A 27,658-nucleotide genomic window follows, 5' to 3' on the forward strand; every position below is an offset into this window, starting at 1 on the left:
CTCCCTTTGCCACACTGCATGTCTTAGGTAGGCTTCATCATCACATTATCTAGATATGCCAGCACGGGATGGCTGTGGCCTTCCATCATTGTCAGCAGAGGACTTGCTCAGTCCTTCTAGTAACATAACCCTTAGTCTGTGTCTTTTCTTGTTTTGATGTTATATTTTAGTGAATCAAAACTTGTGAAAAAACTAGTTTCTTGTGCTTTTTGTATTTTGTTGAACTCATAGGGAATGTATACTTTATGATTTGTCCGTAAGATGACTATCATGATCGCATCTGTGTTAGAAAAATGCTCTTGTACAAATGATACATCCATGTAAAAATGATATTTTGCAGGCTGGTTCCGGGAAGACTTTCCTTTGTAAGTGCTCATTCATTGAAATTTACAATGAGCAGATATTTGATCTTTTGGATTCTGCCTCTTCTGGGCTGTTATTAAGGGAACACATCAAAAAGGGTGTCTGTGTTGTTGGTGCTGTTGAACAGGTGGTGACGTCTGCAGCTGAAGCGTATCAGGTAACCTGTCTTGGGTTATTTGGTGTTTGGGCAGCATTTCCATGTACTCCATGTATCCTGCTAACACATTGTTGGCAGAAGTAAAAGTGCCAGAAATTGATAACTGTTTTGCAAATAAGTAATGAATGTGAATATATTTAAAAAAAGAAAGAAAGAAAAATACAGCTTATTTCATAGGTTTCACCTTTGCATAAAGAAATATTTTTGGTGGTAAAATGTTATTTAAATATTTAATATCAAGCATTTTAATCCGTGTTAATTCCCAGAGGAGTGGTTGCTAAAATTCTCACACAGTAAACTCAGTTATTCTTGGAGAAGCTTGACTGGCAAATACTTCTTTCAACTTTTAACATTGTTACCTTTTAGTTATTTAAACCTTTCCTTTAAAAGTAATTATTTTAAAGCATTTCTTCTTTAAACTTAATAGAGATTAATGGGAAATGCAGTTTCCCAGTACAAGAAGGGGGAAATTTGTCTAGACTTTAGTTCATCTGAAAAAGCTCTATGGATTTTCATAGACTTTAGGCTCTCAGCATACGTGGGTGATATGATAGGGCAGCCACAAAGGCTAAAACTATGTCATAAGAGTCCTGGTGTTGAGAACTAGGAAGGTTATAGAGCCACTGGATTCTGAGAGACTCCATTGCCAGATTGTCAAAGTAAGGAGGACCACATTTTAGGAAGGATAGAGCTTTCAACAGAGAAAAATGGATACTGAAAGTTCAGGGAGAACTGCCAAATTCTTATATGCCATTTAGTGCCCCCTCAATCTGGCTTCAGTTCATGTTTCTAGACAAATCTAGCTGAATACTATACTTCACTCTGTGCTATGCCTAAATCAGCATATTTATCTTTCTCCTTTCAAAATATATTTTCCTTCCTAGCTGTGTGATGCTGGGCAAGTCACTTAATCCCAACTGCCTCAGAAGGGAAAAAATATTTTCTTCTGCCTTTGATGAATTGCACATTTATATCATATTTATAATTTTATTTCCACATAACTGTTTGCCTGGTGTCTCTCCCCTAGTAGACTGTGAGTGCCTTGAGGGCAAAGATTGTTTTTTGTTTTGTTTTTTGCATCTCCAACACTTATCACAGACCCTGACACATAACTTACGTTTTCATTTTGAATAGTTTGTGACCTGTAGGGAATATACATTTTCTTCCTAATACAGTAACTGCTTATGGTTGATATAAATATAAGGCAAGAAAGTAAAAGGGAAACTTGTATATTGTGACATATTAAGAAGAGACAGAAGATCTCTGGGTAGCTCAGTCCAGCAGCTGTCATCCAGGGAATGGGCCCTTCTGGAGATGCTGCTTGTTGACTGCCCTGCAAGCAAAACTATTTATGTCCATCCCTTTACTCCTTAGCAACTAAAGCTACTTTTGACCTAAACTACAAATTTTCACCACCAGAATGCTTCAGAAATGCTTGTTTTATCAATGGAAACATTAAAGATGCTACATTACTATCTACTGTGCTACTAAATCTGAGGACTGCTGGGCCTTTCCATCTGAGGTGCAGTTGAATCTTCCTCTGTGTTGCCTTCTCTTAGTAGAATGAATGCTAAGATACTAAGATATAGCTTGGAAGAAAGCATAGGCAATCCAGTTGGGCTGCATTGTAGAGTCCAGGACAAATAGTAATGTATATTATAGTTAGAAAGATAGGTTGGGATCAGGTTGGGAATGGCTTTAAAAACAAGACAGAAGAATTTATATTTAAACATACAGGTACTAGAAAACCATTGGAATTTAATGAGTAGAGAAATGATCTAGTCGGTTCTATGGCAATTGGGGGAGACTTGAGGCATGAAGGCCAATTAATAACTAGTAACATACAACATTTTGAATTTTACAGAGCACTGTATGGACATTCTCATTTGATCCTTACAACAATCCTGAGACCTGTTATTATCCCCATTTTATAGATAAGGAAATGTGAAGCTGTTAAATAAATTGCCTAGGTTCGTATAACTAGTATCTGTTACAGAATTTGAACCAGTCTTTGTGACTCCACGTTCAATGCTTTTCAATTAGGAGGTCTTTGCAATTGTGCAGGCAGGAAGTGACTTGGGTGTGATCTAGCAAGGTGGCTGTATGAGAAGCCCAATGAGAGGGATATTGTGGAGATGGAAATCATAAGATTGGTAACTGATTGGATAACATAGGGTTTAAATGAACAGTGAAGAATACCAGCATTATTTCACCAGAAGAACGGCAGCACCCTTAACATAAATGGGAAAGTTCAAAAAAGGAATGGATTTGGTGGTAAAAATAATGAATTGGGACATAACTGAGTTTTAAATATACAATAAGACAGTTGGAGAAGTGTAATTGGAATGCAAGAGAGAGACTGGTCCTGAATTATATTTGGAAATTATCTTCATAGTGATGATGAATAGAATTATGGTAGTCATAAAGTCACTGACAGTATATACCAGAGAAGAGGGTCCAGGACAGAGGTTTGGGGCATACCCACAATTAGGGGGCATGATATGGATAATGAACCAGCAAAAAAGATTCAGAAAAGGGCAAAGAGTGGTATCACAAAAAAAGAACTAGCCAAGACCAATTTCCTTTTCTACTTTTTTAAGGAAGCATTGCTTCTGCCTTTAAGCATTGGAAAGAAAGATGAATTTGATAAAATTTTGCTTCCAGGGGGCAGAAGTAAGAATAATGGGCAAAAGTTGCTGTAGGACAAGCTTCTGTTAGAACTAACTTCCTGATAATTTGAGTTTTTCAAAGGAGAATGTTTTCCTATGGGAGAGTAAGTTATGGTCAGGGAGCATCTTTAGGGAGAGGCTTCCTGACCACTTGTTAGGTGTGAGAAGTTGAAGATGATACTGTTCAACATTTATTCCTCTCATGCTACTTGAAAGTACTGTGGTAGGCTTTGGATTGTAGATTTCTCGAGATGGCTTTAGCCAGCTTTTCATTTTGTGGTTGAGTAAACTGAGGCTTAAAAGGTGAAGTGTCTTGCCTGCAAACCTGATGGAAACTATTTGTGTCATGTAACCCTTTTGTAATGATGTGAAAGTGGTGGTGTTATTGCATATATTGATACAAAGTAGGATATCATCATAATAACATAGAATTTGGGGCTTATTAGCAGGAACTTTAAAAGCCATGGAGTACATAACCCTACCTGTTAAACCATTTGGCATTTGCCAAGTGAAATTAAGATAATGGCAATATGTTCCTCTGCCCTGTTCTAGCATCAAAACATTTATTATATAAATCTTGACATGTGTGCACATGTGCATGAAATTATGTTTTCTTGGAGCTGTCCCTTATTTTCTTATTCAAATAAAGTTATTCTTGGTTTTCTGGCTAGCAATTTCAGTTTCTATTTTTTGGTTGTACCTATTGTTGATTTTTAATATCTTTTAATATCTTTCTTCCTAGGTATTATCTGGAGGATGGCGAAATAGACGTGTGGCAGCTACATCTATGAATAGAGAATCTTCCAGGTCTCATGCTGTCTTTACAATTACAATAGAATCGATGGAGAAAAACAATGATGTTGTCAATATTCGTTCCTCCCAGCTCAACCTAGTAGACTTAGCTGGATCTGAAAGACAAAAAGATACACATACAGAAGGTTTGAGATTGAAGGTAAGAATTCAGTGTGGGATTGTCAGTGAACATTCAGTATTTGACCCCCTATTGTAGGTCTTCGCCAATAGCTGAAAAGTATATAGTACATGCTTTTGAGGAACTTATTCACTTCCAGGAAGGCAAGATAGTTACCACTTTGATGTTTCTATCTATTGAGTGCCATAGTTTGTACTGTAGTTGATAAATGGTTTAGTCAAGGGAAAGATCAAATGAATCAAGAATGGTTGAGAAATGCTTCATGGTCGGGGCTAAGCTTGGAAAAAGTCTGAAGAACAGGTAGAATTTAGCTAAGAGGAAAACTCCTACCAGATCAAGATAACTTACATGGATGGTAGAGTGGGCGTGGCATTTTCCGCCTTGGTTAGAATAGATGGGATGGATAGGATGGACCCAAATTATGGAGGAGCTAAGTAAAAGTAATAATCTGCATTACCTGGACTATCTCATTTCCTTCCTTACCTTCTCCTAAAGCTTATGCTTCCACTGATATCAGTGCAATGCCAGCAAAAGGAACCAGCCCTAAGGGGACCTGCTTTCTGATTTGTTTCTTTCAAACTTTTCTTTCAAAACTGTTTTCAAATCAAAACCTAATAGGCACATTCATTCTGCTCCAGACGTCAGTTATGCAGAAGTTCACTGTTGTGGGTTTTTTGTTTTTGTTTTTTGTTTTTTAACTAAATCTAGTGTGTTTCCTTGAGCAGTTAGGTAGCAAAGTGGAGAGAGTGCCAGGCTTAGACTCAGAAAGACTCACCTTCCCGAGTTCAAATATAACTTCAGAAACTTAGTAGTTATAGAGAAGGAAATACAAATCACCTCAGTAGCTCTGCCAAGAAAACCCTAAATGGGGTCACAAAGAATCAAACATGACTAAAAAATGACTGAACAACAAACACATTTAAATGTTTTCCTTTGAGTACTGAAAATTATGCAAAAGGTAAATGTAGAAATAGACTACATATTTTGTTGTTTTTAAGAAAATCACAGCCAGTACTTTGTCCCTTCCAGTCAAAGTTTCAGCCACTGCCATTTGTGATTTGGTCAGTTAGAAACTAAGTAGCCTATGTTAAACTAAGCATTTCCTCTTTTGTGATTTAGGAAGCTGGCAATATAAATCGATCATTGAGCTGCCTGGGTCAAGTAATTACAGCACTTGTTGACGTTGGTAATGGAAAGCAGAGACATGTGTGCTACCGGGACTCGAAACTTACTTTCTTACTACGGGTAAAGTAGGACATCTGCTTGGCGCACTATTTTTAAAATCACACTAAGTGAATTGGTCATGCAAGCAACTCACTCTTATGCCATTTGCCAATTACGTGTTTGCATTAGAGAAAAATTAGTGTATCTTTTTTTTTAAACAGGATTCTCTTGGAGGTAATGCCAAAACAGCCATAATTGCAAATGTCCACCCTGGGTCCAAATGTTTTGGAGAAACTCTCTCAACTCTTAACTTTGCTCAGAGAGCAAAGCTGATTAAAAACAAGGTAAATTTTTTAAAATTATCTTTTATTACTAAGAAAATCAGAAAATTTGTTTCATAGTGTGCTGGCCATTTACATTATGGTCATATCAAATAAGCAGTTTATCGAGCACTTATGATATGCCAGGCAACTGTACTGATCACAGAGGATACAAATAAAAGCAAAAAGAAAGACAGTTTCTGCTTTCAAAAAGCTTACATTCAGATGAGAAAAAAAAAAAACATAAAAAGGAGCAGGCAAAATTGAACCTTAGGGCACACTTTGTGCTTGGTCAGTTTTTATGGTTTGGAGCCATATTGTGGTGAGTGGGTATTGGAAAATTATTTTGTTTTCTCTTTCAGGAAAAAGTTAAGCTTGAATCTATCTGACACTTTGAAGCTAAATTTCCTTTTATCTTTACATAATCTCTGTTGTCCATTTCCTATTTGAATTCCAGTTGAATTTATGCTTGTGCTGTATTTTTTCTTTGAATTTTATTTGTAAATAGTTTGGAATCTTTCTCTTTTCCTGGGTTTATAGTTTGAGAGTCTTGTCACCATAATATATTTTCTGGGATATTTCATTTTCTAGTTTACTTTCTGACTTCAGACTTTTTTCTATTAGGGCCATGGGCACTTCTTGTCCTGCTGCTGCTTTCTTGGGCTATTGAGTATTGTGTTATTACAGGATCCCCTCACAGTTCAGGCTAAGGACATGTCAACTATCACTGCTTCTTAGGATAAAATCTCATTGTTCTTTTCCTGCTCTGAGCCTAGAATTTTCTGACCCAGGTCTGCATGTGCAAACACTCCGCTTCACTTGTCCCTGGTTGGAAGCTCCAGTAGATTGTGGCCAAACTTTGCTTCTGTCGGGCAGGTAGAAAGCTCAGGGAGGGGCGTCTTTGGACTGGAATTCCTGCCTTGACTCTAGACCACAACTGTGATAGCCATGCTTCCCAGTATTGGGTCACCTGCAGAAGTATCCTATCTCTGCTTCGATTCCAGAGACACTCCACTGGAGAAATGCTGCCAAGTTGGACTGAAACATTGCTACTTTTAGGTCTAATTACAGCTACTTGGTCTGGTGGCTTGAACTCAGTAAGAGCAACTGGATGCTCTTACTTTTTATCCCTGAACCACTTAAAAGCAGAGGAGGACTCCTTTTTTATTTATTTTTTTGCTTGAGAGGGATCCTTTATCAGTTCCCAACCCGAGCAGAGAGAGGTTAACTTAAGCAAGGAAGAGTCAAGCCACTCTTCATCATGAGGAAACAGCATTGCTGTTAGTTTACAGAGTCAACTCCCACAAGGACAGTGTGCACCCTAATGAACAAGCACGTGAATAATTTCCCCTAAAGACCTTCAGTACCTCAAGGTGGAGTAAAAGTAATTCTTCTTTCCCTCAGCCAGGCGGCTGCTGAGACAGAGAAACTGGGCCTGAGGACAGAGATTATCTTTAAGCCACTTCCAGGGGAGGTTTTCTGCAGGTTATGAGATTGTATTAGCCACAGAAATGCATGAAAGTATACAAGGTGTTTGAGAGAGACAATCTGTGTGAGTGGAGAAATTGTGTCCATGCTGACAGAATCATAATCCTTGAAGTGCTGAAGCCAGCATATCCTTCATAGAAAAGGTCCCAGCTTAGCAGAATACAAGTGTTTGACAGAGAGGAAATCCTCTAGAATGTGTATTTTCTGGGCTAAATGTAAGCTCCCTGAGGGCAAGAACTGTGTCACTGTCAATGAGATTTGGGAATTCCTTTGAATCAAGGGCGTTGATGTTTCTGCATTTTTTTTCCTAAGTTTCTTGTTTCTGTCTGTGAATAGTTTGACCTTTTATCATTCTATATCAAATGTAAATGTAAAACTATGCAGTAAAAAAAAAACAAAAAACCTAGTTTGAATAGTTAATTAAGAATACTAAGGTCTAGCTATATTTTCCCTCTAAAACTATTAAAAAATGTATACATATGCATAACAACAAACTTTCAGTATGAAAATAGGTTTAATTTTCTTTCAAAATATTCCCATCTCTCATTTTTTACTGGGAGCATTTCAAGATCCTTGATCTCCTCAGTATTTATAAGTTTCTTAAAGTTAAGTGGCCAAATTAACTTAGGAAACAATGTAAGAAAAATGTAATTTTCATTATCTTTGTCCATTTTCTTTTTGTGTATCAGGCTGTGGTAAATGAAGACACACAAGGAAATGTGAGCCAGCTTCAAGCTGAAGTGAAAAAGCTTAAGGAACAGTTGGCTCAGCTGGCCACGGCCCCCCGTGCTGTTCCAGGTGAGGCAGCTAGCAGGGTTCTCATCTTCTGCTTTATTCAGAAGTGGCTTGGACTTAATTAGCCTAGCAGTTTACTGCTGCCCCAGTCAGAGGCCTGGGGAGCTCCTGTCTGAAATGAGAGAGTAACAGCATCCCTCTAAGGAACAAAAGGTCCAGAATTACAAGGCAAGTGACAAAAAAGTCAAATGGCTGAAGGTTCTCAGGAGAACCAAGTTGCAAACTCTATTACAAAATAGTCACTAAAAAGACAGAAAAGGGATCAAAAGAACAGCTAGAGAGGCAAGGCTTCCATCACACCAGCCCAATTTTTTATAAGCCTCAGGCAGAAGACATACTAGGGAGAAACTTTTCCATGAATTGTAGTCACTCTGGAAAGTTGTTTTCTAGAAAAGAGCATTAGAGCACTCACTTAAACTATGTGCCATCAAAAATATTTTTGGACGATTACATTCCTCCAGCAAAGCCTTGTAGACCTCACCGCATTCCTGTGGCCTGTGCAGGAATCACATGGCAAACATTGACCCATTCCCATCTTTTGTCCCAAATCTTCTTAACAGATATTTAAAGTGTCTGTTTGCCCTTGTCCTTAACACTGAGCAGTGTAGGGTCAGCTTCTTAATCACCATTCCCATTTCTATTCTTGTGCAGTATCCCAAAATTCATCATCAGCATGCAGATTTTTTTTCCTATTTTATGGATCTCAAAACTAAAAATCAGAAATCATATTTTTATAATTTCCACACTAAGCTTATCAGCATACATCTAACACATATACATGTATGTATGTATATATATGCCATCCCTATATTTTAAAGACCAACTTCCAGCAAGGCTCCTTAAGGTAGACGGCCTGGAATCTTGTCTATAACATTTGCTAACTAGATAAGAAAGGGTGAGTCATTTATTTTTGGCAGATTTAGTTTCTCACATGTACCCTGTAGAATTGTTGGGACACAAATACTTTGTAAGCCTCCATAAGTGCACATTACTGCTGGAAGTTAGGAAAACTTGGGTTCAAAGCCTGTTCCTAATTTATCCTTGCCATGTGAGCCTGCAGAAGTCTTGTTATCCTGCAATGGTTTTCTGGCTTTTATTGGTAGAGGAGCAATATAGTTCAACAAATATTTATTAAGTACTCATCTATAAGGCACACGTATTCCTATCTCTCATATATTTGCAACCCCCTAGAGATTTCTAGATGAACATTTAATTGCTATGACTTCTACCTCATTTCACTTCAGTGCAGCTTTGCTTCATAAATCAAATTTTGACACCTATGTCCCTACTTGTCTTTCAATGCTTAAAAGGATGAGACTTATTTTTTAAGAATAAATATTCTATCCATACCATCTCTCCCTATCCATATTATACAGCCAAGAAATAATAATTGTTCTGCCTTTAGTCAGTTAGCCATGATAAAAAAAAAGATCTTAGTAAAAATTTGAGACCTTTTATTCCTTTCATACATTATTATACATGTGAATAATTTTGCTACTCAGAATAAGTTCATTAAATAACTTCTGAGTCATAAATAAAGGCCTCTCTATATGGAAAGATTGAACTGATAAATTTGTTTCTAGCTTTGAAATTCTGATTTTTCTGACATACTAGAAAAATCTTGTTTATATACAAAAGAAAATTTTATTTCTATTATGTATTGTTGGGATTTTTTTTTCCTGAGACATTTGAGGTTAAGTGACTTGCCCAGGATTACACAGCAAGGAAGTATTAAGTGTCTGAGGCCAGATTTGAACTCAGGTCCTCTTAACTAAAGGGCTAGTACTCTATCCACTGCACCATCTAACTGCCCCGTGTTTGATTTTAAAAAGTTTATCCCTTAGTATTTTTTGTGAGGGGGAAAATGACATTTCTTTTTTATTTTAGATGAAGAAAATACTAATTACATGAACTATTTTAGAGAGGCAATGTTATTCTTGAAGAAATATGAACATGAAAAAAAGGTAAGAAACAGGTTTGCTAATAGTAGGATTAGAGCTATGTAAGGCATTATTTTGCTTAACTTTTTGAAATTGAAGCAGATTTTACTAGTCAAAATGTTTAAAATAAAAACTAGAAAGAATATTTTAAAATCTGAATTAAAGTTTAATTTGAAACTAGTATTTACAGATTTTATTATCTGCTTTGTAAATTCTCAAGAAATGTTGAGGGAGGCTTCACTGCCTTTAAGGGGTTTAGATTTGGACCTATTGAAAGAGCTATTTAATTAAATAAATATAATGTCATTGGGAGTCCTCTTTTGTTTATATTTTTGAAATACAGTATAGATGTAATGTAATTTTAGGCAAACTGGAACTCTGGAACTAATGTTTAAATATATCTATATTTCAAAGATTGGAGACTACATGCCATTGATCAAATACCTCTTCTTACCTTCAGGCACTGGTGACTATTTTAGATCATCTTCGTTTCTCTAGAAAGAAGATTCCATGATCTTTAGGAAAAATAAGATAGCTTGATGTCTTGCAGGCAGGAAACATTTCCTCATGTATATGTTGCATCTATTGTACATAGTAAAACAATAATCTTGTCCCTTTTGTTTATTAAACTATTAGTTAACAACAACAAAAAAAAAGCATAAATATTCAGGTAGGGTAATTTGTTGGCAATTTTACTAAATTATCTCTTCCTTAAGTCTTTATTAGAAAAAGTTGCACAGTTGGAAGATCTCAGCGTCAAGAAGGAAAAATTCATTCAATCCAATAAAATGATTGTTAAATTTCGGGAAGATCATATAATGCGCTTAGAGAAACTCCAGAAAGAAGCAAGGGGGAGTTTTCTACCAAAAGAACAGGATGAGCTGTTCCATGAATTAAGGGAAGAGATTCAAACTTTGCGAGAACAGGTGAGTATGGGTTACTTGGGATTGCTTTCTGAGAACAGAGAACCTCATGAAATGCAAATAAAGCAAAGATATGGCAGAAGGGTGCATGATTTGATAAAATGAATATTTTTTTCATGAATCTTCTTGGTTAGGCTACTTGAGCTGTTTAATTCATGTAACTTTTTCATTAGCTGATTTCCTTCAATCTGAAATGGGAAAGATAAGTTACAGGGGGACTGCCTCCAGTAGCCAACATGGAGTCTGGCACCCATGGGCCAGAGGGATGCACTTTAGCCTCCAGCAGTCATTATGGAGCTGCAGCCATTGGGGTTTACCACATTCCTAAATAATTTTTGTTTACTCAACAGTTTTATACCATACAAGTGTGGTATAACTCTTGTTATACCCTCAAACCAACCTTGTTTGGTTTTCACAGGATTTTGTTGGGAAGGAGAGAAGTTCAGAAACTAAATGATTACTGGGTAGAAATGCAGTTTTCATGTGGTGCATAGTGGGTTATACTGGATCTCTCAAAAAACAGGTGATGTAATATGACTTTTTTTTAAAACTTCAAAGGAATTTGAAGTTCCAATACTGCCAATTGACTTATGTAATTAAGGCTCTGAGTTAATTTCTGTAATTTAAGTTAATTTTATACATCTATAAAACTTTCTAGAGGGGGAAGAGACAGGACATAGTTTAACTTTCAAAAAAAATGAATTTTGAAGGGTGGAATTTATAGCAGATGGGCTTTTTCTCCATAGTAAAATTTTTTTGCCACAAATAGTAACAAATGATTTACTTTAGGCCTTTAACCTAACAGTTTGCTTTTAGACATACCCAAGAGTTTAGGGGGAAACCAAACTTTTGAGATATACTTTTAGAAGTAAACTCAGTTGAATACTGTGATTTCAAAAAAAATGAAAATTTTATTTTCTCTACTATTGCTGAGTCTCCTAATGGGGAGAGATATTGAAAAGAAAAAGTTCCCAGAATTGAGAAAGTGTGGAGGTGGGAGGGAATAAATTAAATGAAATATAGTTAGGTAGAACCCACTAACCATATAATTAAGATGTCATCTTTATCAGGACACTTAATCACTTAACTTTGCTTTGAATAAAGAAAGGTTAATTCTTACTATGTACCACATCTCGCTTAGTCACAAGGGAATGAAAAGAACTGTTGTTCAAAATGTCAAATGAAAAGATTAATAGAAGGCAGGAAGTTTCTTACAATAATAAAATTTTGACAACCTTCATAGCTGTGAAAGTAGCATAGCCCAGCTAGTGTGGTAGGTAAAATTTACATATGTAATGATTAGTGTTAAAATGGTTAGTATATTCTATAAGTAGGAATTGGGAGAAGTAGATCTTTATTTCGACTATTCACTTGATGAATTTCATTGTAATATTTTTTTCCTGAAAGGTATCTTTGACCTCCCTCTGGGAGATTTAATTGCAGCAGAACAGAGAAAAATTACATTCTACAATTAGAATGTCATCTAAGTCTGTTAACCTCCTGTCTTGCAGATAGAACAGCACCCTCGTATTGTGAAATATGCCATGGAAAACCACTCTCTCCGGGAGGACAACAAGCGACTTCGGTCCTTAGAATCTGTGAAAAAAGTCCAAGAAATGGATGCACAAACAATTGAAAAATTAGAGAAAGCTTTCTTTGAAATTTCTGACACAGCAAAAAATGATAAAGGTAAAACAAAATAGATGAGCTCAAAGCAACCTGTTTTCTAAATGGTTTTTATAATATTTTTCTAGTTTTGGTTTTAATTTTAGTTTTACATCCTGACTCTACCTTTTTATGTGTCATATCTTCTGTGTGGAAGTGACTATTTTTTTAAACTCTAAAACACATTTTCTTTAAAATCATAAAAAATTTCATAAAAAATTTTTTTATTATTTTATTACTTAGTGTTACACATATGTAGCATAATAGAAATAGGACTGAAATGCCCAATTTTACTTATCAGTTTATCACTATTGGAGTTTCCCATAATGGAATCTAATGTTTTAATATAAAATATTGTTTCCATTTAAAGTGCTTGGCAGGAACAAGTTCAGTTCAGCAAACATTCATTAAGCTTTTCTCTGTGTAAGACTGCTAGGGGCTGAGCATGTAAAAAGCCAGTGTGAACACACTTCCTATTGTCAGGATGCTCATAGTCTAAGAGGAGAGGCAGTGTGCAGAGGATATGAACAGAGTAACTAGAAGGTGATCCCCAAAGAGAAGGCTTCTTGAAAGAAGCTGGGGACGCCAGGAGGTGGAAATGAGCAGCAGCCTGGTCCAGGAATGAGGGATGGCCAGAAAATTCCTGCAATTGGGAGATGGGGGTCTTGTGGGAAGAAGAGTAAGGAGCAAAGAGTGCAAGAAGACTGGAAAGACAGAAGGAGTGTGTTTGGGAAGAACTTTTTAAAATAAATTCACATTTGATCCTGGAGATAATAGAGAGCCACTAAAGTTTATTGAACAGGGAAACAACCCCTTCCTTTTCCCCTCTTCCCTGCAGTGCTTTAGGAAAGGTGCTTTGGTAACTTAGTGAAGGGTGTCTGGAGAGGGGAAGGACCTGCAGACCCTGAGGCAGGCTCTTAAACTGTATGAGATAAGGAGGGCCTGAACCAAAGAGATGGGGGTTGAGCGGGCTGTCAGAGAAGAGAAAGGGGGCATATTCAGGAAATAGTTGGAAGGATGGGCCTTGTAATGATTGACCATAAGGTGAGAGAAGAGTCTAAGATGCTATCTTTGCTGTCACCTGGGGACTAGGAGCATACACTGGTTCGGTAGGTGGGTTCTGTGCTAAACATGCTTCTTCACTTTTTGAGTTTATAGAAAAAGCTATCAGCTTGTGGTCAAGATTCTTGTGATGAGGCTTTATAAAAGTTATTGAGTCTGGCCTTGGATACACGGCCCAGGCCCCAAGCCTTTCCCACTTGGTAGAACCAGAGCTTGGACTCTGTTGTCAGAACCTTTGAGAACATGGGACAGGGCCAGATGGGTACCATGCCTGAGAAATGCCTCTTTAGCTATATTCTTTGTTTCCTATTTTAAGGTAACATCCTCTAAACACATTAGGCACATCCTAGGCCTCCAATTAGATTATAAACTACTTAAAGTCAGAAATGTTTTCTGATTTTACCTGACCCTCCTCATGCTTCCCTTCAACATAGGCATACAATGCCCAAGATGTTACAATTAGGGAGTGATCATTTAGTAGTCAAAGAGTTTCTTTGTTTTTGCTCTACTGTTATTTAGATCATCAAGGGCATCTGACATCTTCCTCAGAATCTAGCTCTTCAGCATCAGAAGAGAAACTAAGAGCACAGCTTCTGCAAACACAGGGTGAATTGAATAATTCAAAGCAAGAATATGAAGAATTCAAAGAGCTCACCAAGTAAGGTGTACCTTCATTTAAATTGCTTGCCACATCTTTACCTGGTGGATCTTTAAGAAGGAGTCCCTTTTTCATGTTCACCCACAAATAACCATGACTATAGTCTTATGTCTTGCCAGAGTATAAATGGACTGATCAATTTCTAACTCTTTATTACTTTATAGAATAGACCAGTTCAACCTTTACAAGTCTTCCTGATAAGATAGATGAATTCTTTAACAATTAAATTGTTCCTGAATTTAATATTTTAAACCCTTATATGGCCCTAAAATACTATTTATGTAAAAGGGTTGATGTCTTTATTTTAAAGGAAATTTAAATGTTGATTTGTATGTTAAAACCAATTTGTTTTGATTACTATCATTATCAGCTATAGAAATTATAGATTTTCAGACTTGGGACAATTCCATTTTGTAAAGAAAACCATGACTGAAGAAAATTAATTATACATAGTCTTATTTTATGTCTTCTCATTGGTCACATAAACCACAATAAAATAAGCACATTAATACTTTGATGCTGTATAAACAGGAAAAGGCAGCTGGAACTGGAATCAGAGCTTCAATCCCTGCGCAAAGCGAACCGGAGTCTAGAAAGCATCTTAGAGGCCACCAAAGCATCCAAGCGCCAGGAAGTGTCTCAGCTGAATAAGATCCACACGGAGACCCTGAAGGTAGGGCTCAGGACAGGGAAAGCAGAGGGGTGCTGAGTCACCTTTTTCTTTGGTCAGTCAGTGCTTTGAACTGAACAGCTTAAGAATTCACAGTCACTCATTTCATGCATTCGCACCATCCTCATCAGTGCACCAGCTCTCTATGGGTGTTTACCTTTCAGAGACTTAGCTGCCAGCATGGAAGGAAAAGAAGCCTTCAAGGGAAAGATGAGTTCTGGAAAGCATGTAGAGTTTGTGACTATAACTGTTGTTCAAAGTCAAAATATTAGGGATTTAACATGCAAGGTGAACAAAGATATGCCAGGAAAAAGAGGAGTTTGGAACATGGCAATAAATGCAGGAGAATTTATTTTCAAATTAATTGATTCTACTGCCATATCCATTTAAAAGTTGTTTTTTCAATCAGCAAGGATGAAAGGCTGTTTTATAGTATATTAAACTTTTTTTTTTTTTTTAGTTTTTTGTATATGATTATTTGGATAGCTTTATCTTTTATGTTCAACATTAAAATAAAGTTTCATGCTAATTTTTACTTACTCCCCAGTAGAATGTAAGCTCCTTCAGGGCAAGCATTGGTTCCTGTTTGTTCAGATTCTTAGCATTCAGCTCAATGGCTGACAACACATGGTTGTTCCCTTGACCACTGCCTTTTGAATTAAAATCAACTCACATTACATATTATGTACAAGAAAGTAACCTTGCTAAAATCTTTTAAAAATAGGAAATGTTAAAGATAGCCCTGACATTTTGAATGTGGGAAATTTAAGTGACTGGGTGGAGGCATGTACAGAAATTGTGAAGGATGGGGGGGAAAGCCTTGAATTGAATTGTCTTGAGCATGTTGAGCTTTTGAATGTTGAGCTAAATGAAGCCTCAGCAAGAGGGAGAGAGCCAGTACTCAAAGCTATAGAACCAGAGCTCAAGTGTCAATCTGGGCATCCTCATCGGTCGTGTGTAAGAGGTGGCCATTGAAGCTGGGGGAAAGAAGGGTTGAAGATGAAGACTTTGGGGATGTCCATCTGGAGGGTCAAGGAGAGGAGATCAGATATCATAAGAGAGCAGGAGAGGACAGTTGGAAGGAAACAGGCAGGCAGAAGCCAAGAGAAAAAGCAGGCTCTGGGTGGATGGCAAGAAGAGGAAAGCCTATTCTTGCCCAAGAAATTTAGAGTATGATTTCTTGCTTTCATGTAATGTATTTTACCGTGAGATAACCATCTTCTCTTCACACATTTTTTAAGTGATCATATTAAAATGTTCTAAAGCTACATTTCATGATCATTTTCACAACAGATCATAACTACTCCAACGAAGGCTTATCAGCTTCGGTCTCGATTGGTACCTCGACTAAGCCCTGAAATTCTGAACTTTACCCCCTTGGATACTCAGAACACAAATGACTTCCATAATGATATATTCAACGAGCCAGTTCCTCCAGAGATGAATGAACAAGCTTGTGAAGCCATTTCTGAGGAGCTCAAAGTAGTACAGGTAACTTGTTGCCAAAAGAAGGCAGACTAATGCTGTTCTCTTTGTTAATCTTTTATTTGTCTTGAGTTATAGTCGTTTCATTTCCTATAGTATTAAAATAAATTTTGTATTTAAAGGTTATTTTAAATGTAATATAATTACAAGGTAATGGTTTTGCAGTTTCCCCATCAAGGAATTGCTTTGGCTCTTAGCTTTAATAAGAATCTGGGGTTTGCTGGTGTCCATTTGCTTATACTCTAATAACTTAAGTTTAAAATCAATTGCCATAGAAACTTTCAGGCTTTTTTTCCCTTCCTGTTCCAGAGAAGGAACCTTCTAGAAAACTATATTAATCCAGGGTTTTAATCAGTGGTTTTTTAAATTGATGCTTTGCCAAGTTAATAGGTGCCGGAAAAGCCTAGCAGTGACCCTGAAACACTGTTTTTTTTCCTGCCTCAAGGAGAACCTTTGCCTCCATTGGGCTTTGTGGTGATGGCTGGCATTATGAAGGAATATTTATTAATACAGTGTGCAGAGCTCAGAGGTTGCACTGGGGGATCCATAGAACAGGAAGGCAGCCCCTGCCCTCCGAGAGCTCCCTATTTAGGATGCAGTGTATCACATAGCAAGTTGTCCCTGCTTCTGCACCCTGTGATGGCAAAAGAAGTGTAGTGGGCCCAGTGGGGGTCTGGGTCTGGTGAGGAGGGGTCATGGGGTGGGGGCAGCACCTAGAGGGTGAAAGCGTGCCAGAGAGTGCTTACCCCTCAGGCTTCTGCTTTGGGCAGCTCCATGGCTGCCTCTTGGGGCCTCTCCTCTGGTGGTGGTAGATAGGTGGTGGAAGGAAACCAACCCTTGGCGTCGAGCACTGTGCCACAAGCCTGGCAGGTGGGCACTGCCGCTGGACTCCTGGCCCACTCTCTGGACACTTGGGGGGAGCGCCCAAGCACAAGAGGGGAGTGCTGCTTGTGATGGCAGTGAAAATGCTTTTATCTCCCGGTGGGCTTTTGTCCTTTTCAGGAGCAGCTGAGTGTCCTTCAGACCAAGCTGGATGAAGAAGAAAGTAAAAACGTGAAGCTGCAGCAGCACATCGACAAAGTGGAGCATCATGCCGCACAAACCCAGGAGGTACAGCAGGGCCCAGAGTAGGTTGTGCACAACCGGTATGAACTGTCTGAGACTGCTAGAGAGCACTGTAATGTACTACGCACCAAGTAGTCCTGATGGTCTTTGCCCTCTTTCTTTTTCCTTAAATAGTCAAAATAGGAAAAATGTTTATATTTTTAATCACTTCTTTTTGGGTTTTCAAGTGTAGTTAATGTCCATATCTTTTCTTATTATTTAAAGACCTTAATATGTAGTTCTGTAATTAGTGAATTTTTAAAGATATGGTTTGACATGCCTCTACTCTCTCTTAACTTTGATACTTTCCTCCCAAAGCTCTTTTCTTCAGAGAGAACTGATTGGCATAAACAGCAACAGGAGTATCTTGCACAATTGAGTTCCCTTGAACAACAGCTCCGAGATGCTCTCAGCAAAAATGAGTGTGAGTGTTGGTAATTTGGTGCTTGGTGAGCTTAGCTTTCTTTTGTACAGTCCCATTCAAGTCTTTTGTCTCCTACTAAGAATATTAGCCTTTGTGGTCTGTTTCTTTTTTTCTGATTTGTAAATATTTATAACATTTGAAAAAAAAAAACTGTCATATTTTAAAGTGTTTATGCTGCCTTGAAAAATACTGTATGTAGATTCTTGAGTCTTTTACTTCTCTACTCCTGTGCTAACATCTGTGATATATTTATGTGAATGCTCTCTCAAGTGTCACAAAAATGGGACCCATCTGTGCCCTCTGTTTCCCTCTCCCCTCTCTTTCCTTCCTCTCCCTTTTATCCTCTCTCTTATACAAACAAGTAAACTCTAGTGGTTCCCTCTTACTTTCAGGATCAATATAATCTCTTTTGTTTGGCTTTTAACACACTCATAAACTGGCCCCTTCTTCCATTTCTAGTCTTTTCACACTTAATTCCACTACACACATTCTTTAATCCTGGGATATTGGTCTCCAGCCATCCCTGCCATAATATAATTCCATCTCCCAATTCAATCCCTTACCACTGGCTGGGCCTCGTTCCTAGCACATTTTGCCTTCTCATCTCTGCATCCTAGCTTTCTTCACTTCCTTCAAGTCTCAATTTAAACCCAACCCCTTCGTTTTAGTGCTGTCTGAGTCCTTCTCCAGTTTATACTGTCTGTATTACATGTGTACATAGTTGTCTGCTTGTTGTCTCCCCATCAGACTTCTAGAGATTAGGAACTGTTTTCTGTCTTTATATCCCCAGCACATGGCACAGTGATATGTGGTAGTTTCTTAAAGCCAACCTGTTCTCTTAGCTTTTATTATCTTTTTAAAAAATAATTTGTTGCACATGTTTAACATTTATTGGATTACTTACTGTCTAGTAAGGGGAAAGGGAGGGAGAAAAAATTTGGAACACAAGGTTTTATAAGGGTGAATATTGAAAACTATCTTTGCATATATTTTGAAAATGAAAAGCTATTATTTAATTTTAAAAGATATAAATGAAAATTAGAAAATAAAAATAATTCATGTTTACAAAAGAAATCCTACATAAAATTACATGCTCAAAAAAGGAAAAAGAATATTTGAAGTTCTCAAATTTACTCTCAAAATTACTGCTTAATTATACAATTTCTCAATTTTCAATTCAACAAAAATCATACTTGGGGAAAGTTTTGTTTTACTTTGCTGACATCCTAATTTTTGGAATAATGAGTTAAATTTCATTTTCAAATATACACTATATAGACATATGGATGCTTCCTTCACCAAAGGAGATCACATTTCATCTTTGCTTCATAGAGTAGATGGTCTTTGTTAATTGCTGTTGATTGCTGTTGACACATCTTTGATGAGCCCCTCTGCCATTCAGCTAGTTTCTGATCATAGTTACAAAGTCAAGCTTGTGTAAGACCTTTGGAGTTTTTATATCGCTGGTATCATCTTGGAGAATCTGCTGATCTTTGAAAAACTACTTTCTCAGGAATCCCCATTTTGCCCTCAGTCAAGAATCTCTACTTTGTCTGATTTCCTTCAGATCCCAGCTCAAATCTCATTTTTCCTTGGAAATCATGTTCACTTTCTCCTTGTTTGTTGCTTACATGTTTTTATCTATGTTCCTGGGATTTAGTAAGTTTCTGACATGTTAGTAGACACTTAATAAATGCTGGTTGACTGTCATCCATGCCATGATATGGCATCAAATTGGATTTTTTTATTACTGGTAAATTTGTTCGTCTTAAAAAATTAATATTGTTTTTCAGTAATGACAAGTGAAATACAGGACCTGCGTATAGTTCTTCAGTCTGCAGATAAGGAACTGTCTTCAGTAAAATTGGAATGCTGTTCATTAAGAGAAAATAAGGAAAAGGAGCTTAGTCAGCTTTCCCAGAAACATATGGATGTACAGCTTCAATTAGATAATGTCAGGTATTGCATTCTTATTATGGATAAAATTTCCTAATAATTCACATGACTGGTTAATATTTTTTGGAGTTTTCTCATATTTGAACACCCATCACGACCGTCCTTTTCTTCCTTGCATGTACTGAATTTGATGTGAGAAGCCCTGGAATAAATCCTGTCTCTGTCACTTGACAGATTGTATGAACTTGTCTCAGTAAAAGACTAAAAGGATCAGACTAGCTAATGAGTTCAAGTTCCTTGCTCTGTCTCTACTGTCTGTTATGTCAGGGTTTTGAAACCCTGTATCTCAATACTCACTTAGCCACTTCCCGCCAGTGTAATCTGGGAATTGGAGCTCTTAGTTACCTCTCTGGGCTTCCATTTCTTCATCTGTAAAATAAGAGAACTGGACTTGAGTGGACCTCCTAGGTCTTTTCATAGTCTTTAAATCTGGGTTTCTGTGACTTTAAACCTCTGTTACATTTCTGCAGATACAATCCCATCAACTTTAATGCAGGTGGGCTCTCCTTTAAGAGGGCATTGGGTAAAAAATCTGGAGCTTGTTCTTGGGTTTAAAGCAAACATATATTAATGATTTTGACTAGAGGTTTTGCCTTAAATATTACCTATCTTAATTCTTTTTTTTTTTTTCCTGAGGCAATTGGGTTTAAGTGACTTGCCCATGGTCACATAGCTAAGAAGTATTAAGTGTCTGAGGCCAGATTTGAGCTCAGATCCTCCTGACTTCAGGGCTGGTGCTCAATCCACTGCACCATCTAGCTGTCCCTTTGTTTTAATTCTTAAGCAAAATATGCTAACCATAATTTAAAGCAATCTTTGTTTGATGACACAGGATGAGATTATGAGAATCAGTTGTGATACTCTGTCTTCACACAGTAATGCCCACAGGGGCTATTAAAATTTCCATGTTTCTTTGTTCTTGTGTTAAATGACCCCATAACATTGTGCTTTTTTGTAATTTTTTCTTCACCATCTCAATTCCTCTGTTGTCACTTTTTGCTGTTTTAGCTGTATTTTCGTTAGCAGCTTTCCCTTTCCCTCCATAATATTCCTTGTGTGTGTGTGGGGAGGGGGGGGGAGGTGGAAAATACAGTGTTCCTAGAATTGTATCAGAAAAGGAAATCCAAGTGGATTCTGAATGAAGATTGAGGGGGGAATCTGTGATGGATAAGTATATAGGTTTTTGGGGTTTTATTGTGTTTTAAACTATGGGGACCTCTATATAAATGAGTAAAGTATATTTATTTGAGTAATGAAAAATTCTTGTTTCATCTAGAATTCTCTTTTAATTATTGAGCCTATTATGCTTAATGATTTAATTTAAAAAACAGAATTTTTTCTGTTGTAAAGCAAGTCCTACGTGTATTGAGACCACACTGGAGACTGCTTAAGATTTAGTGAAGAGGCTGACTTTATCAGCAAACCTCCTTGCTCATCCTCTTCCTGGGATGCAGTGGAAATAGCTTTCTCTCAAAATGAGTCAGGGTTTCTGAGTTCTCACATCTTCCTTGGCACAGAAAAACTGGATGGAGTTGAGATATTTTTAAAATTATAATTCAAACAAAATTATTAGGTGCCACCCAACTTAAATTGTGTTTGTTGTGGTGCAATTAAGTTGCAAATAATACACCTCTAAATAATCTGAATAACTAAAATACTTCGAATATCCCTATTTAACATTATCACAATATTTTCACAATGAAGATTAGAGCATGAAAAGGTGCTTGAAACAAAAGCCTGCCTGCAGGACTCCTATGATAACCTCCAGGAAGTGATGAAATTTGAGACTGATCAGCTTTCCAAAGAACTCCAAGACAGCCAAGAAGCAAATGCTACTCTGCGAACCGAACTCAGTGTAAGGCTTGTGCTTTTGTTTTTAGTTATTGCCTCTGATGATGGGATCACAATCTCTAATACTCGGCCCCATTCAACAGCTAGCATTGAACTCTTCTTTGTCCTTTTGATATAGCCACTTTGGGTTTTAGATTAACTTGACAACTATTCCAATCATGGTTGATATGAGCGGACATGAAACTTTAAAATACACTAAATTAATTGAATAATGTTATGAAAACTTAGTGTCATCAACTTATAGTTTTACTGAAGCACTCCAAATTATTCAAATCTGAAGCCTTGCTTTATGTGAAAGTTATTAAGGATAAATCATTTTAGAGATTTCTTCTAGACCCTGTTGATGGTTATAGCTACTATATTTATTTAGGGGTCATTTGTATTGCCATTGCACAGATGCCATGGTTTTTTAAAACTAAATTTTCTCACAACAAATGTAAATCGTAAAATTGCCTTGGAGGACTTGGGAAATGAATAGAAATATTGTTGTTTTTTTGAATACATATGGCATGCATAGGAAAAGATTTGCCAGGGTCTATGGTGTATTTTCAGCTGCGAGTAAGAAAGTAATATGATAGCCGAGTTGAAAATTGAAACAGCATGACCTTTTAAGCTGATTTTTTGCTCTTTGAAGCTCTTCAATGGATGATGGTTTGAAGAAAAGGAAAGCATTGTGCACACATGTATTGTCTTTATGTCTTCCTGCTTACAGGGGTTACATTTGTCTGCTAGTAAACTATAATTTAGCAAATGTTTATTAGGGCCCTGGGGATGCAGGCATGGAAATAAGATAGACCTTGATCTAAAAGATTTGAGATTCTATTGATGGTAAAACAAATATCCATGAAAGATCAAAATACAAAATATATACAAAGTGATTTCCTAAGGGAAAGGGGACTTGGAATAGACTTTCTCTAGGCAGCAGCTCTTGAGATGAGCTTTGAAAAAATTTTGGGGATCCTGAAGTGAATGGAGAAAAAGAAATGCATTCTAAGCATTGAAGTTAGCCAGTGTAATGGCACAAAGGCTCAACAATAGAATATGTGGTCATGTTTAGCTAAAAGACCTTTTTAGTTATAACATAGAAAATGTAGTCAGCCAGCTTGGAAAAGCAACTGGAGCCAGATAATTTAGGACCTTAAAAGCTAAAAAGGAGTTTATCATTTGTCCTTGAGACACTACAGTGCCCCTGAGGTTTCTTGTAGCAACATAGTCAGAAATGTGCATTAGGGGTATCAGTTTGACAGTTGTGTGGAGGACAGTGAATTGAGGCGGGGAGATTTGAAATGCAAATTAAATTGGAGAGTTGAAAATGAAAGAAGTTAAGTCCTGCTCCTAAGTGACAGACTTTGGGTGATTGGGAAGACTGTGGTACCTTCAAAATAGGAAAGTTAAGAAAGGTGGTTTTGTTGGTGAGGATAATTGTGTTTTGATCGTGGTGACTTTGAGATGCCTACAGAAATTGGTGTCCAATAGGCAATTGATGAATTAAGACTGAGTTTAGGAGAGACTATAGCTGAATGTATAGATTTAAATTTAAAATAATGAAATTTTCTTCACCTGAGGACTGATTTCCTATAATTCTGTGGCCATTTTGATCATTTTATATCCTTATTTGAAAAACTTCAGCAACCCCTATGACATAGAAACCATCCATGGTGCCCCGTTGCTTATGAAATAGTATCTTTTTTTCTTATCACTAGACATTTTGGGGCCTCCACTCAAGCCAGCACACCTTCCTCTCCCAGCCCATTTCCCTTAAAATTTATCTTCCAAAGCTATTTTGGCAGTCAGACTTTTCTATTGTTTCTCAAATGGGGCATAGTATTAGGCTCCTTATCTGGAAGTCCCTTCTTCTCACCTTACACCACTTAGCCTGAATCCTTCCCTTGTATTCAATGCCCATCTGAAATCCCACTCAAATACTTTCCCTCCTTGTCTAACAGTTTTACTTTGCACATGATAGGCTCCAAAAAATGCTTATTGATTGAATAGGTGTTACTGGTGTTAATATGCCAATAATTAATCTTTACAAATTGTCTTCTTTAGAGTTTGTTGGAGCTTTTGGAAACAGAAAAAGAACGTAATAACAAGTTGATATCGAAATTGGAAGAAGACAAAGAAAATAATTCTAAGTAAGAATTACTTATTACTATTTAGTACTTTTTCTTCATATTTATAGACTATTTTATATTTAATACCTTTTGTTAAAAATTTATTTCTGATATTGCAAACAATAACTTTTTAAAAGCTTTTTCAAATAAATATTAGGTCCTTTTTATTAAAAATTTAAAATTTTATTAAACGTGTCAATTATTTGCCATTTAGTCATTGTTACTGTCTTTTATTAAAAATGAAATACAGTAGCTAGGATAGATAATTAGCTGACAAGTATTCTGAACATCTCTAATCAAAATTGAATTTTAGGAAATTGAAAACAATTGTAATTAAAATGTCTATTTCTAATCCCACATCTTTATATGATCTGATATAAATTGTATGATCACAGTAGGAAAGCTAACTTAAAGTTAATTCTTTCAGTCTTGTTTGCTTAGATTCATAGAATATTTGTTTGAAGCAAGTCACCTGTGAAATATATTTCTTCTTTTTCAGGAAGTTCTTAGAAATTCTTGATTCAGTACAACAGGAAAAACAGAAGGAGACTGCTAAGTGTGAGCAGCAGGTAACAGGCACATTGTTATGTCAGCATTGGAGATTTTGTATTTCCTAATAGGTTTATTGGGAGGACATTTTAGGAAACTGAAAATAAGATTTCTAATCTTTTGTTCCATTTTATTACATTAGCTTCTAACCTGCAATGATTCAGAGATTCTATATAATATGTAGCTGTAGTCTCTAAGATGGATTTCTTTGACAAGCATTGTCTGATCACAGCTGGATTTTTGAACCAATATTCACTGTTTTATTTCAACTAACTTTGTAAATAGATCAGAGTTTTACGCTTTAAAATAGAATGTAAATATGCTGCTATCCATGAGGAAAATTTAAATTCTGAAAAGAATCTACCTTTTCCCCTTCACTCCCCCAGACAGCAAAAATAGAGAAACTAGAACAGAGCTTGTCTGTGGCTGAGAACACTATTGCCTCTCTGGAAAAGACCAAGGCTGCTGACCAGGTAAGAAGCTTGAAGGTATTCTTACTCCAATGCAATCGAAGTGCAATTGTGTCTTTATTGGCAGATTAGGGCCTGTTTCCTCTTCTAAAGGTTGATAAGTATTGAAATACTGCTGTTGCTTATAGGGAGGGACGTGTAATAGGTTTAAAAGAGGAATGGAAGGAACCCTCATGTCTTTAGTGTCGTATGGTGATGTACTTATCTTTGCCATTAGATTGGGCTTCTTGAGGGCAGGCAGATCTTCTGCCTCTTTGTATCCCCAGTGCTTACCACAGCACCTAGTACATAATAGTACTTAATACGTGTTTGTTGACTGGATGGCATTACGTAGGCTTTTTATAATAAGTATGTGATATCTTTCCTAACTTAGGAAATATTCAGAGACTACCCTTCAGTAGCTAAGAAACAAAAACAGGGAAGGGGGGGGAGAAAACTATATTTCATTAGTTATGGCATTGTGTACCTCCTTCCCTAATAACCTTTATTCTCTTAGCTTCTTGTTTTTATATGCTAAGAAACCATACAACTAAGCTTATTAAGAATTATTTTTAGTTCTGAGTGGTCTTTAAGAGCATATTTAATTTTAATGAGTAAAATCTGAGGGCATTGTTACAATTACCAGAGGTTATTTTCACAGCATTTGGTGCTATATTCCAGAGGGATATGGTTACTGGAAGTTTCATTTGTTGAATCAATTCTCTACTTCTGGCAATGGCTTCCAAATGGGTTTTTCTTTCTCAAGTGTCTCTCTGTTCCAGCCCATTTGTCTTACTGCTGCTAAAGTATAGAACTGAATAATATTACACGCTTATTCTGTAAATTCCAGGATCCTATTGCCTCTAGTATCAAATAAAATACTTCTGTTTAGTTTTTAAAGCATTTCATAACTTTTCTCCCACATTTCTAGCCTTATTGTTAATTTCCCTCTTTCTCTGTGTATTCTAGCCCCATTAACCTTCTCTGCTCCTTGAACACAGCAATGTCTCTCCCATGTGTGTCTGGAATGTCCCCCTTCATCCCAGTTATTTCAAAGACTCTCTTTAAGAGAAAGTCAAATGACTTTACAGTTGAATTCTTTTCTTGACTCCTGAACTGCTACCGTCCTTCTCCTACCTCATATTTTTACTTTTAACTCATTCTTGCTTGTAATATTTTCAGGATATATATACTTGATATACGTTTTGTCAATCCTGCTCAAACATATGCTGCTTGGGAATACATATATTATTTTATTTATTTTATTTGTATTCCCTCTGATTCCCTGTGCCTGACAGATAATTGACACTTGGTTGTTGATTGACTAATTAGTTGAAGCTTAAAGACGAAAGAAAATATTAAATATTCTGTCTCCTCAAGCCTGCCACTCTAGATGGTGTGTCTTGAGGCCCAAGTAGTCAATTTCCAACTAGCAGCTGCAGGTCATGTAACTTTCTTCCTTTAAGTCAGTTTCAAATTGAGTTGTGTCAATTAGAACAGGTGCCTTTTAAATGAAAATGGACTGGCAATTTAGAACTAGGAATTCCTGGCGATTATTGTAACAAATGATAATGGATTTATTTTCATAAAATGTTGTTTTTTTATCCTTCTTAGGAAGCTGTGATTGACCTCATGAGTCAGATCCAGGACCTGAGAGCATCTGTTAGTCAGAAAAATGGGAATATAGATATGTTAACAAGAGAACTAGAAGACATTACAGTAAGTTCTACTGGTAATAAGGTATTATCATTATAATTGTTGAGTGGGATTTTCTTTTTTTTATATAATTCTGTGCATAGAAAATTGCCACTTATTATTTTCCTTTATTTCTCCTTATTTTTGTTTGAATGGGCTACAGCATCATTCATTAGTATAGACTATAGCTTCCGTTTCTAGCAATCTTCTCATTTCTCTCCATTTCTGCCCTATGTCTTAACCAAATCTTTTTATCCATGACTCTTACTAATAATCTTCACAAAGACTGTGATTAAGATTAAGATTACCATATTCTATGTGTCAAGCAAGTCTACAAGCTAGGAGAAAAATATAGCCGTAACCAGCATACGGTAAAAATGATTAACAGCCCATAGCCCCTTTTGGGGTCATATAAATGGGACAGAAGATAAAATAGACCAAGTGACAGTATAAAGGTATTGGCCCTCATTCATAATCTTTTATAAGCAAATTTATGTCTGCTTTGGCCTTACCTTTTACTCTCTGTTGACTCTTCACAGGTCTCTTTGTATCTGTGATGATTTGTATCACATTGCCTATTTGTCTTCAATACAGAATGGTCCATTCTCTCACTACCTGTTTTATGTTCTGTCAGTTTTCGTCTATTTTCCAGTTATAGGGTAACCTAATGTCATCAGCTGGGATTTCACTATGTGCTAAAATTAATTTTAATTTTCATTGTCTTCAGATGAATAACTCTTTTGATCATAACATTTTGTTCTTCAGAGCAAATATAACTCTACCTTGACTGAAAAAGATGACTGTAAAGCAGATTTAAAGAAACAAGAACAACAGATTATGGATCTTAAACAATCTCTTGATTTGAGAAAATTGTCTGATGATATCGAGGTAAATTTGTGTCTGGGTGTGTGTGTGTGTGTGTTTAAATTATATTACCTATAATATATATGGTATTCTTTAGACTATTAAGCAATAAATGGTGTTTAAAATCAGGTGACTTCTCAGAAATGTTTAATAAGATTGTATTGGGAATTGAATATTCTTAAACAAGAAAAGTAAGATGTCCCAGTGAGCAGAGATCTGGCCTTAATCAGGAAGACGTAGACTGTGCCTGTGGCTCCAGACTGACTTTGGAGAATAAGGAAAAAAGAGTCTCAAAGAGGAGTTTGAATTTTTCACTTGACACCTACTAGCTATATGACCTTGAGAAAGATTCTTAACCCAGA

General features: G+C 36.6%; 1 protein-coding gene across 1 annotated transcript in view; it reads left to right on the forward strand.

Annotated features, from left to right (window-relative positions):
* The window catches only part of KIF15 (kinesin family member 15), a 45,741-nt gene that overhangs the window by 8,050 nt on the left and 10,033 nt on the right, over window positions 1-27,658 (forward strand). Inside the window, exons 7-26 of the mRNA XM_023505151.2 lie at window positions 341-520; window positions 3,932-4,141; window positions 5,240-5,365; window positions 5,506-5,628; window positions 7,782-7,890; window positions 9,775-9,851; window positions 10,544-10,753; window positions 12,262-12,439; window positions 13,997-14,135; window positions 14,667-14,808; window positions 16,099-16,296; window positions 17,293-17,400; window positions 17,713-17,818; window positions 19,612-19,777; window positions 21,479-21,629; window positions 23,675-23,760; window positions 24,239-24,308; window positions 24,675-24,761; window positions 26,352-26,456; window positions 27,198-27,320. Coding sequence (XP_023360919.2) covers window positions 341-520; window positions 3,932-4,141; window positions 5,240-5,365; window positions 5,506-5,628; window positions 7,782-7,890; window positions 9,775-9,851; window positions 10,544-10,753; window positions 12,262-12,439; window positions 13,997-14,135; window positions 14,667-14,808; window positions 16,099-16,296; window positions 17,293-17,400; window positions 17,713-17,818; window positions 19,612-19,777; window positions 21,479-21,629; window positions 23,675-23,760; window positions 24,239-24,308; window positions 24,675-24,761; window positions 26,352-26,456; window positions 27,198-27,320 — 2,694 coding nt within the window. The remainder of the gene's footprint in view (window positions 1-340; window positions 521-3,931; window positions 4,142-5,239; window positions 5,366-5,505; window positions 5,629-7,781; window positions 7,891-9,774; window positions 9,852-10,543; window positions 10,754-12,261; window positions 12,440-13,996; window positions 14,136-14,666; window positions 14,809-16,098; window positions 16,297-17,292; window positions 17,401-17,712; window positions 17,819-19,611; window positions 19,778-21,478; window positions 21,630-23,674; window positions 23,761-24,238; window positions 24,309-24,674; window positions 24,762-26,351; window positions 26,457-27,197; window positions 27,321-27,658) is intronic.

Source organism: Sarcophilus harrisii, chromosome 5 (assembly GCF_902635505.1).
Source record: "Sarcophilus harrisii chromosome 5, mSarHar1.11, whole genome shotgun sequence".
In the NCBI taxonomy this organism is placed as follows: Eukaryota; Metazoa; Chordata; class Mammalia; order Dasyuromorphia; family Dasyuridae; genus Sarcophilus; species Sarcophilus harrisii.